This window comes from Ursus arctos, unplaced genomic scaffold (assembly GCF_023065955.2).
Source record: "Ursus arctos isolate Adak ecotype North America unplaced genomic scaffold, UrsArc2.0 scaffold_4, whole genome shotgun sequence".
In the NCBI taxonomy this organism is placed as follows: Eukaryota; Metazoa; Chordata; class Mammalia; order Carnivora; family Ursidae; genus Ursus; species Ursus arctos.
In genome coordinates this window covers 17233731-17245860 of record NW_026623056.1, presented here as the reverse complement: position 1 = coordinate 17245860, position 12130 = coordinate 17233731, and the positions used below count along the sequence as shown (strand labels likewise).

Here is a 12130-nt window from a genome sequence, read left to right as displayed (position 1 = left end):
TGTCAGATTCGCTCTCATTTCTGTCCTTAGGGATTCTATATTCTCAGTAACCTTTTTGTTAATAGTTTTTTCAATTCTACTCATCATTTTGACCGTCGATACTCTGATTTCCATTTCTGAAACTTTGGTTACATCCATATCCATTATTTCTGTGGCAGAGGCCACAGACTCACTGTCTTTTTTTTGCTGGGGGGGGGGGGCTTCTCCTTCTTGTCATTCTGATGAGGAGAGGTTGCGGGGTTGTCCAGAGCCCAAATTCTTGACTGGGTCCCAGGCCGTGCCCCTTGTTTTTTAGGGATCTTAGGGATGTGGGCTTCTTCTTTAAAGATTTTATTTATTTATTCATGTGGCAGCCAACCAGCGAGAGAGGGAACAGAAGCAGGGGAGTGGAAGAGGAAGAAGCAGGCTCCCAGCGGAAGAGCCCGATGAGGGACTCCTTTCCGGAACGCCGGGATCACGCCCTAAGCCGAAGACAGGCGCTCAATGACTGCGCCACCCAGGTGCCCCAGGATTTGGGCTTCTTGATTTTTCAGCGTGCCTTCTGGGGGAGGGGCCTGCCACGCCGATACTCAGGCAACCCTGTTTGGGTAGAGTCTCCATGTCCCCTGCGAGGGGGGATGGGGATGGGCACTCTCTGAGCCGGTATTTCCAGGCTTTTGTTCTCTGGCTGCTTTCCCTGGCGGTTTGCTGTGCCTCTTCTGAGAGTCAGAACAGCAGCGGCCGAATTTCAGCCTCTGTCACAGAACAGAGGGATTGCGGCCCGATCTCTACTAATGTTCTGGCCACTTTAACTCTGTTACTGTTGGTGCTGCTCAACCCTGCAGTGTCCTGGGATGTGCGCCCCACACCCGGCGTCCCAACCCTCACTTCCAGGGCCGGCGCGTCTCTGTCCTTTGTGTTTCTAACACCGCCAGCCGCCCCGCGCGCTCCGGAAGCTCCCGGTCTCAGTCTGGATCCAGTGAGCACACCAGGATTCCAGAGTTCCGTGAGAAGTCTGGTGGCGCGCGTTCCCGGCTCACGTTCTCAGTCTGCTGTCTTGCGGGTGCCGGTCCCCGAGTCTGCCCGCTCCCCCATGTAGGTGGCTGCCGCTTCCCGGCGCCCGAATGTGGCGGCTCCCTCCCCCTTCCGTTTATCTTCCGATATCTGTGCACGGTTTCATGGCTCCCCGCTTCGTACCTCAATACTCAGCACTGGAGATGTTCATTTGTAGAGATCCAGATGTATCTTCCTGCGTCTCAGGCTGGTTCCGTGGGTGTTCAGGCTGGTCTGGTACCTATCCAGCTCGACTCGGGGGACCGGCTGAAAAACGGGTCCCCTACTCCTCCGCCATCTTAACTCCCCTCTATTTTTCCCTAATCTTAACCTAACTTCTACTCATCCTTTGAGACTCACATGGACATCGCTTCATACAAGAAACCTTCCTTAACCTTCTATGACATTCCTCTCCTAAGTGTGTGTATGACACCCTGCACTTCTCCAATGGCATGCACTACACTGTGCTGTAATTACTGATCTCAAAGTCTACATCCTCTTCCTCCACCAACGCAGGCTTTATAGCTTGTAAGCCAACGGTACACCCCCAGGCAGTACAGACCAAGTGATATACTAGGCGCTCAACTACTTGTTAAGCAAATGAGATTGCACTGCAGCCTTATTATCAATCCTCATATAATTCAGATGTCAGCACAATTCCACATGGTCTTCAGTGCTACCAGAGCCCTTAAAAAATGAAAATGAGTTAGAATTCTTTGTTGCTCTCTACCACTCTTTCTGTACCCCCTGCCTCACCACTTTCTGTTTCTCTTTTCCTACATGCCAGATAGCAAGAATCCTTATGTTCTCTATGGTTCCTTAAACCAACTAGATCAGACTTCCACTTCTCAGTTTCTTTTCTCTTCTTCCTGTACAATTAAAATTACCACTTCTGAAGTCAGTTATTCAAATAAACGTATTAAAACTATAATATAATTGGGAATCTTATCCTTCTCATGGGCATTTTTTTTATTTAACAGTTTATTATATTATTCAAGTTATAAATGTACTGTATGCTCATTACAGAAATTTGCCCCATCTCACAGTTAATCACTAAGAATATTTAGGTGTATTTCCTTCCGGTCCCTCTTTTCTAAATACTGTGCATATATAACATTTGTGTGTGTCTTACACATTTGTGAGGCTGCTGCTTCACTAAACACTGTAATATTAACACTGTCCATGTTATCAAAAGCTTTTAAAAACCCACTATAATACTATTTAACTGGAAAGATATATTATGTATTATATAATTATTCCCTTGGGGGCATTTTCACAGAGAACCTGGCTCACCCAAATCCATCTTTAATTAAATATGTATGAGGTTGTTTTTTTAGCAGGAAGCTTCCATGTTCCATTTAAACTCCAGTGACTTCCACTATCATCACCACTACATGTCCTTCAGAGCCTTCTTCCATATTCAGTCTGTCAACTAATATAATTTATGAAACCAAAAATATACCACACATCTAATACTGCTTCAACTTTTTGATAAGGATGTGTTAGAGACAGAGAGACACGGGGACCATGGGGGAAGAGGAAGGGAGGGAGGGATGAAGGAGGGAAGGCAGGGAGATAAAGAATTAGGAAATAGGGTGGCACAACAAAATTAAACATTTTGAAATGTTAACTGCTCACTGCTAGGGCATAAAAATTGCACCTGCATACACATCCTTCTTCCTATTAGAAAAAAATTCATCACCCTGGCTCCTCTAAAAATACCTTAAAATCATATTATCTCTTACCAGTGCCAATACATTTAGAAATTCTCTTGTGTCAAAATGTAGCAGAGTCCTAACATAGGGGTAGATTTCTTCCTCGGGGGAAGCTTCTGCTGAATGCAGGCGAATCAGAAATTCAAATACCTGCAAGTTGAAAGAAAAGCTGATTATTTTCTCTCCTTACAAAGTATCTTGCTGAAGCAACGATTCCCAGCTGGACAAAATAAAGGCAGGTGGAATTGAGTTTAAACTGCCACCATGTTATAACTTTTCTAACCTGTCTCAGCTCTAAGTCCTGGCTGCAGTGATGGTGGGGAGGCTCTCTCCTACCATTGCAGACAGTTCCTGACTCACATGTAACCCTCAATTACACTTCATCTTTCCTGCATTTAACAAGAAGCGTAGATCGTGCAAATACTGTGGAAATAGCACCAACCTGGTTTTTAACCAAGGGAACAAGATCTTCAGGGATGTCACCAAGGGGATAGGCTCGGCCTGCAAGACAACAGCTAGAAGAAAAAAAAAAAAAAAAGAACAGAGTTGGTGACTTGTAATGGGCTGAGAACACATTGTTTCTCAAACCCAAAATATTCATTTGATTTTTAAGTAGGCTCAGTTTTTGTCCGGTCAAATTCAAACCGGATCAAGATGAGAGCCAGTTCAGAAAGTGTGGCCAACAGGGACGGTGGTAAAATGCACATCTTGTGACAGAGCAAGCACTTTCATTTCTTCTTATTTTTCCTAAGAGAAACCAAGGCCGCGCTAAGTGGACAAGAATGAATGAGAACAGACTATCTGAAAGTCTCACACTCAGCACCAGAAAAAACCTAATGGCACCATTATGCCATGATTTACCGGTGAAAAACCTAATGTTCTCAGAGACTTTAAACCAGTGGCTCTAAGAACAGTGATTAAAGACAGGGAATGAGCTAGGCTAACAAATGTCTGGAAAATGTCCACAAAAGGACAAGTCTTTAGGGAGAAGAGAACCAGATGAGAATTTAACTGTACAGTTTTACCTCTAAATCAGACCCTCCTTACAGCTAATGCTTTATGGATTATGCCTTGTGGGCTGAACTATAAAGATGTCTTCTGATTATGTGCTCATTTGGGGAGGGAAGCACTGATTTTAAACTTTTTTGAACTAGTTGTCAATTTTGAATGTTGGACTAGAGACAGCATTTTCTAAGGAGTTTAAAATACAGATAATAAAGTCCTAGGTAGATGCTGCAATGTTCTTCTAAGCTATCAATGTAAGAAGTGTGAAACAGGTCTCAAGGTTAACTCTGACACTGGATAGGAGCTAAAAATAATGCTCTGGCAGGTTCTGCCACCTTCCTGCCCACTAGCCTGGCAGCCAGTTATCTATCTAAAAGTTCTATCAGGACACAATTCTGAGCCTGCATAGTCTGTAGGAAAGAACCCTGTTCAGGGAGTAACAAGATTCACAGCTTAACCTCTGTCACTAACTTTTTCATGATCTAAACACATCTCCTGACCTTTTATATAAAATAGAAATAACACATATTCCACAGAGTTGTCAGTAGTAAAAGTAAAATACTCTACCACCAGGCTTTCTCAACCTCAGCGTTACTGGTATTTTCGTTGTGGGGACGACCCTGTGCGCTGCGGGCTGCTCAGCAGCATCTCTGGCCGCCAGCCACCGGATGCCAGCAGCATCTCTCCAACCGCCCCAACGGGGACAAACAAAAATGACTCTAGATTGCCACACATCAGGGTGGGGGGGGATCACCAACGGGGGACAAAATCACCCATGGCTGAGAACGACTACTGTACATGCGGACACTGAAACATGAAAAGCACTATACGTACAGGAGATGACAGTACCTCTAAGAATACAGGGGGAATTATGGAAGGAGCATACGCACAGATAAAGTTGTTTAAAAAAAAAAATCTCTTACCTAATATATACAAGAAGCTTGTTGCCCATAACAACTTGCTCATCTAAAACAGAAAAAGTATCTTCAGCAATTCTGTCTTAAAACCTTTGCAGAAATATAATCTTTATGCGGAAACAAAAAATAAAACTCGGCAATTAAGGTAAGTATCCTCCTAAATAATACACAATTTGAGATAAGACCACTTTAATTCTTGTTTGTAGAATTTCCATTAGATTCTTCTCACAGATACAAAACCAATGAGTCAAACAAGGGTACAGTAGAAGGCATACATCTGAGGGTAGAGATCCATGCACTGTTGGCTTAACCAAAAGCCTGGGACCAGGGGCAGGTATAGAACAGGCAATGAACTGATGAGTTAAAGATCATGAACAATTAAGTAATATTAAGACATAACTATAATGTCTTCTCATTTGTAACATGGACCCTTACTACCTATTGTGCTCTAGGGCTGAGAAGGCCACTGTACACAAATATTTAAAATAAGATACTTAGATTAGTTTTAGCCAAGAGGTTAAGGGCAACAGAGAACAGAGTAGGAGACTCAAGAGTGGATAAAGTGATCGGTAATTCTTATGGTGTGCAGATTATAGGAATTTGTGATTGGTAATATGATGATAAGCCGAAGTTTCTATTTTTGATATGTGAATAGCGGGCATAACGCAAGCAAGTGTGCATCTCTTAATCAGTAATCCTTTCTAAACACTCCAGATCTATGTTGTTATAAGTGCAAATAAACTTGAATTGCTCGATGTTATTTAAATACATAGTGGTTCAATTCCAAACTTTTTTTTTTTTTTTTTTTTAAGAGACAGCCAGCGAGAGAGGGAACACAAGCAGGGGGCGTAGGAGAGGAAGAAGCAGGCTCCCAGCGGAGGAGCCTGACATGGGGCTCGATCCCAGAACGCCAGGATCACGCCCCGAGCCGAAGGCAGACGCTCAACAACTGAGCCACCCAGGCACCCCCAAAATTTTAAACATTAAGAAACTTCATTTTTTAGAGAAGTTTCACTAGGTTCAAAGCAAAATTGAGAGGAAGGTATAGAGATTTCCCATGCACCCCCTACCTCCACACCACACTATCTCCTCCACTATCAACGTCTGCTCCGGAGTGGTACACTTCTTATCATCAATGAATCCACAGTGACACATCATCACATGAAGTCCACACAGTTTACATTAGGGTTTACTCTTAATGTTGTGCATTCAATGGGTTTTGGCAAATGTATGCTGACGTATAAACACCATTATAGTACTGTACAGAATAGTTTCACTTCTCTAAAGTCCTCTGTGCTCAACCTATTCATCCCTCCCTCTCCATCAACCCCTAGCAAACACGGATTCTTTTACTGGCTCCACAGTTTTGCCTTTTTCACAATGTCATATAATTGGAATCATACAATCTGTAGCCTTTTCAGATGGGCATCTTTCATTAGTGATATGCATTCAAGTTTCTCCCTGTCTTTTCATGGCCTGACACTTCAGTTCTTTTTAGTGCTGAATAATATTCCACTCTACGGATGTACCACAGTTTATCCATTCACTTACTAAAGTACATCTTGGTTGCTTCCAAATTTGGGCAATTATGAAGAGAGATGCTATAAACATCTGTGTGCAGGTTTTTGTGTGGACATAAGTTTTCAACTCCTTTAGGTAAATATGAAAGAGCATAATTACTGGATCACATAGTATGAGTATGCTTGATTTTGTTAGAAATTGCCAAACTGTCCTCCACAGTGGCTGTACCATTATGCATTCCCACCAGCATGAATGAGAGTTCCTGTTGCTCCACGTCATTGCCAGAATTTGGTGTTGTCAGTGTTAAGATTTTGGCCATTGCGACAGGAATGTAATGCTATCTCATTGTTTTAATTTTTAATGCCCTAATGATGTTGAACATCTTTTCATATGCTTACTTGACCTCTGTGTATCTTTTTTGGTGGGATGTCTATTCTGATCTTTTGTCCATTTTTTAAGTCCAGTTGTTCATTTTCTTATCGCTGAGTTTCAAGAGTTCTTTGCATACTTTAGGTAATAGTCTTCTGCAAATATTTTCTCCCAATCTGTGGATTATTTTCTTTCTCTGGATATTATCTTCTGTAGAACACAAGTTTTTAATTTTAACAAAGTCCAGCTTGTTATTTCTTTCATGGATGGTACCTTCTTTTCATGGAATGGTGCCGTATCTAAAAATTCATCACCATAACCACAGCCAATTATCTTCTATGCTATCCTCTAGATGTTTTCCTTGTTTTGCATTCTAAAATTAGGTCTAAAATGCATTTTGGACTTATTTTTGTAAAGGGTGTAAATTCTGTGTCTTTTTTTTTTATGTGGATGTCCAGTTGTCCCAGCATTATTTGTTGGAAAGACTATCTTTGTCCAAGGTATTGTCTTTGCTTCTTTGTCAAAGTTCAGTTGACTATATATATGGGAGTCCATTTTGGGGCTCTCTATTCTGTTCTACTTACCTATTTTTCTATTTTTTTGCCAATACCACACTGTCTCAATTATTGTAGCTTATACTAAGTCTTGGTTAGTGGAGTCTGCCAGCTTTGTTCTTCTCTTTCAATACTGACTTAGCTCTTTTGGGTCTTTTGTCTCTCCATATAAATATTTTAGAATCAGTTTATCAATATCCAAAAATAAATTACCTGGGACTTTGACTGAGATTACATCTGAATTTATATACCAAGTTGAGGAAAAAAAAAATGACATCTTGACAATACTGAGTCTTCCACTCCATGAACATGCAATATCCTTCCGTTTATATAGTTCTTTGATATCTTTTTTCAGTTTTGTAGTCTTCCTCATATAGATTTTGTTCATATTTTGTTATATTTATATAACAAATTCGTTTTATAGGGTGGTATATATAAATAGTAATGTTTGTAATTTCAAATTCCACTTGTTTATTGCAAGTATGTAATAAAGCAATTGTCTTTCGTATAGCAACCTTACATCCTGCAATCTTGCTGCAATTGCTTATTAGTTGCAAGAGTTTTTTGGTCAATTCTTTCTGATTTTCTACATAAATGATGTCACCCTGAACAGTTTTATTTTTTCCTTCCCAAACTATATAATCTTCTTTTCCTTTTCTTGTCTTTTTGCATTAGGTAGGACTTCCAGTATGATGTTAAAAGCAGCAATGAGAAGGGGACATCCTTGCCTTGTCCCTGATTTTGCAGTAAAGCTTCAAATTTCTCACCATTAAGCAGGATGTTAGCTGTAGTTTTGTTTTTGTTTTTTTTTTTAATAGATGTTTTATCAAGTTGAGAAAGATTTCCTCTATTCCTAAATTACTGAGAGTTTTTTCGTGAATGGGTATGGATTTTGTCAAATGCTTTTTCTGTGTCTATTGCTATGATCATGAGATTTCTCTTCTCTTTCTTATTGATGGGATGGAATACATTAATTAATTTTCAAATGCTGAAGCAGCCATGTATACCTGGGATAAGTCTTACTTGGCTGTAGTGAATAATTCTTGTTATTCATTCTTGGATTCAATTTGCTAATATTTTATTGAGGATTTCTACATCTATGCTCATGAGAGATACTTGTCTGAAGTTTTCTTCTCCTACAACATCTTTGTCTGATTTTGCTATCAGGGCATTAGGTTAATGCTGGCCTCACAGAATGCATTAGAAGTATTCCCTTAGCTCTGTTTTTTAGAGGACATTATAGAGAATTGGTATAATTTCTGCCTTAAATGTTTGATAAAATTTACCAGTGAAACCCATCTGGGCCTGGCACTTCTGTTCAAGAAGGTGATTAATTATTGATTCAATTTCCATAATAGATGTAGGCCTATTCAGATTGTCAATTTCTTCTTGTGTAACCTTTGGCAAATTGTATCCTTCAAGGAATTAGTCTATTTCATGAGGGTTATCAAATTCATGGACATGTAAATGTTCATAATATTCCTTTCTTATCCTCTTAATATCCATGGGATCTAGACTGATGTCTTAACTTTCATTTCTAATATTAGTAATTTGTGTCTTTTCTCTTTGTTGGCATGGCTACAGGCTCATCAATTTTACTGATGTTTTCAAAAAAATAGTGTTTCAAAAAAGTCAACACTTTACTGATTTCCTGTTTAATTTCATGGATTTCTGCTCCAATGTTTATTATTTCTTTCCTTTGCTCACTTTGGACTTAATTTGCTCTCCTTTTTCTAAATTCCTAAAGTAGAAGCCTTAGAATATTGATTTTAAATCCTTTTCTAATATTTGCTTTCAATGTTACAAATTTCCCTCAGAGCACTGCTTTAGCTGCATCTCACATGTTATACGTATTTTCATTTAATTAAAAGTAATTTTAAATTTCTTGAGATTTCTCCTTTGTCTCATGTGTTACTTAGAAGTATATTGCTTAATCTCTGTTTTTTTTTTTTTTTTTAATTTTCCAGCTTTCTTTCCCTTGTCTAGTTTAATTCTACTGTGGTCTGAAAGCAGGCATTGTATGATTTCTATTCTTTTAAATTTCTTAATGTGTGTTTTATGGCCCTGAATGTGGTCTATCTTATTAGTAAATGTTCCATGTGATCTTGAAAAGAATGTGTAATCTGTTATTGTTGGATGAAGCAGCCTACAGATAATAATATCCAGTTGAGTGAAGATGCTGCTGAGTTCACCTATGTCCTTACTAATTTTCTGTCTGCTGGATCTGTCCATTTCTGATATAGGGGTATCAAAATCTCCAACTGTAATAGTGGTTTTATCTATTTCTCTTCACTATTCTGTAAGTTTTTGCCTCATGTATTTTGCACTGTTGTTGGGTGCATGCACATTAAAGACTGTTATGTCTTCTTAGAGTATTAATCCCTTAATCATTACATAATGCCCCTCTTTATCCCTGATAAGTTTCTTTGTTCTGAGATTCTCTCTCTCCCTCTGTCCCTCCTTCTGGCTCTCTCTTTCTCTCTCAAAATAAAAAATAAGTCTCAATAAATTTAAAAAGATAGAAATCATACAAAGTATGTTCTCTGGCCACAACGGAATAAAATCAGGAATCAGTATGAGAAAGAAATGCGAGAAAATCACAGATATGTTGAAACTAAATAACATAGTTCTAAAAAACCAATATCACAAGGAAAATTGGCAATTACTTTGAGATGAATGAAAATAAAGACACTACTACCAAAATTTATGGGATGCAGTTAATGCATTACTTAGAATAATATTTAGAGGTATAAACGCCTGTTTTTAAAAAGAAAAAAGATTTCAAATCAATAACCTAGAATTCCACTTCAAAAAGCTAAAAAAAGGGGGGGTGCAAATCAAACCCAATTACTAAGATGAAGGAAGTAAATATTAAAGATTAAAGCTGAAATAAATGAAAAATGAAAGGAAAATTAAAAATATCAATGAAATCAAAACTGGTTCTCTGAAAATATCAACAAAATTGACAAACCTTTAGCTAGACAGATCAAGAAATGACAAGACTCAAATTACTCAAATCAGTAATAAAAGATATCACTATGGACCTTATAAAAATAAAAGGAATACAAGAGAATACCATAAGCACTATATGCCAACAAATTAGATAACAGGCGAAATGGACAAATTCCTAGAAATACCAAAACTGACACAAGATGAAATAGTCTCAACAGACTATAACAAGCAAAGAGACTGAACTTAAAAACTTTCAACTAAGACTATCCCAGGCTCACAGGGCTCCACTAATGAATTCGGCCAAACATTTTTTTTTAAGATTTATTTATTTATTTTAGAGAGAGAGAGCACATGAGTGTGGGGAAGAGGGGCAGAGGGAGAGAGAAACACAAGCAGACTCCATGCTGAGCAAGGAGCCCAACCCAGGGCTAAATCTCACGACGCTGAGATCATGACCTGAACTGAAACCAAGAGTCAGATGCTTAACCAACTGTGTCACACAGGTGCCCCATTTTTAAAGATTTATTCTACTTTTGGACAGAGAGGCAGAGACAGAGGAAGAGGGAGGGGGAGGGAAAAAGAGAGAGAGAGAGTGCGCGTGCATGAGTGGGGGGAGGGGCTGAGAGGAGACAGAGAATCTCCAGCAGACCCTACTGAGCATGGAGTCCAACCTGGGGCTCAATAACCCTAAGATCATGACCTGAGCCAAAACCAAGAGTCAGACGCTCAACCGAATGAGCCACCCAGGCACCCCTGAATTTAAAAAAGAATACCAATCCTTCACAAACTCTTCCAAAGATCAGAAGAGAGAACAACCCATTCCATGATGCAAGTATACCAAGTATCAAGTATACATGATACTAGTACCAAAAAAAGACATGAAAAGAATATAAAACTAAAGGATATCCTTTATAAATATAGACATAAAAATCCTCAAAAAAAAATACTAGCAAACTGAATCCAATAGCATCTATAAAAGATGTACACACCAAGACCAAGGGGTATTTATCCCAACAATTTAAGACTGGCTTACCATATAAAAATCAACCAAATCTTATAGACCATATAAAATAAAGGACAAAGCCCAAAAGATTACCTTAATAGATGCAGAAAAAAGCATTTGATAAAATCTAATTCTTTCATATTAAAAACACTCAACAAACTAGGAAAAGAAGGAAACTTCTTCAAATTGGTAAGGCCATCTATGAAAAACCTACAGGTTACAAAATATTTAATAATGAAAGACTGAATGCATTCCCCCTTAGATCAGGAAAAAGATAAAGATGTCCACCCCTGCCACTTCATTCAACAGTGTATTGGAGGTTCTAACCAGGACAATTAGAGGGGAAAAAAAAAACCAGAAGGCATTCAGATTAGAAAGGAAGAAGTAAAACTATCTCTATTTACAAATAATATGATCTTACATATGCAGAAAATTCTACAGAATCCATTTAAAAAATTAGAACGAATTCAGCAAGAATGCTGGATACAAGATCAATATACAAAAATCAATTTCATTTTCTATACACTCACAAAGAACATTCCAAAAATGAAATTAAAATACCAATTCCATTTATAATAGCATCAAAATTAGTAAAACAGGAGTAGATACAAAAGAAGTATATGACTTACACACTGAAAAACTGCAAAACACCGCTGAAAGAAATTAAACAAGACCTAAATAAATGGGAAGATATCCTATGCTCATGGATTGGAAGACGTAACGATGTTAAGACAGCAATAATCCCGGGGCGCCTGGGTGGCACAGCGGTTAAGCGTCTGCCTTCGGCTCAGGGCGTGATCCTGGTGTTATGGGATCGAGTCCCACGTCAGGCTCCTCTGCTAGGAGCCTGCTTCTTCCTCTCCCACTCCCCCTGCTTGTGTTCCCTCTCTCACTGGCTGTCTCTATCTCTGTCGAATAAATAAATAAAATCTTAAAAAAAAAAAAAAAAGACAGCAAAAATCCCCAAATTGATCTATAGATTCAAAGCATCCTTATCAAAATCCCAGCTGCCTTTTTGCAGAAATTGGGAAACCAAAGTGACTTTAAAAGATCAAAATAAAT

The 12130-nt window shown here is 38.8% G+C and overlaps 1 protein-coding gene across 8 annotated transcripts in view; it reads right to left on the bottom strand.

Annotated features, from left to right (window-relative positions):
* The window catches only part of VPS8 (VPS8 subunit of CORVET complex), a 296045-nt gene that overhangs the window by 138118 nt on the left and 145797 nt on the right, over positions 1-12130 (bottom strand). For all 8 annotated transcript variants that reach the window (XM_057306778.1, XM_026497368.4, XM_048215283.2 and 5 more), the window contains 3 exons: positions 4676-4718; positions 3190-3262; positions 2778-2897 (listed from right to left, as the gene is read on the bottom strand). In XM_057306778.1, coding sequence (XP_057162761.1) covers positions 2778-2897; positions 3190-3262; positions 4676-4718 — 236 coding nt within the window. The remainder of the gene's footprint in view (positions 1-2777; positions 2898-3189; positions 3263-4675; positions 4719-12130) is intronic.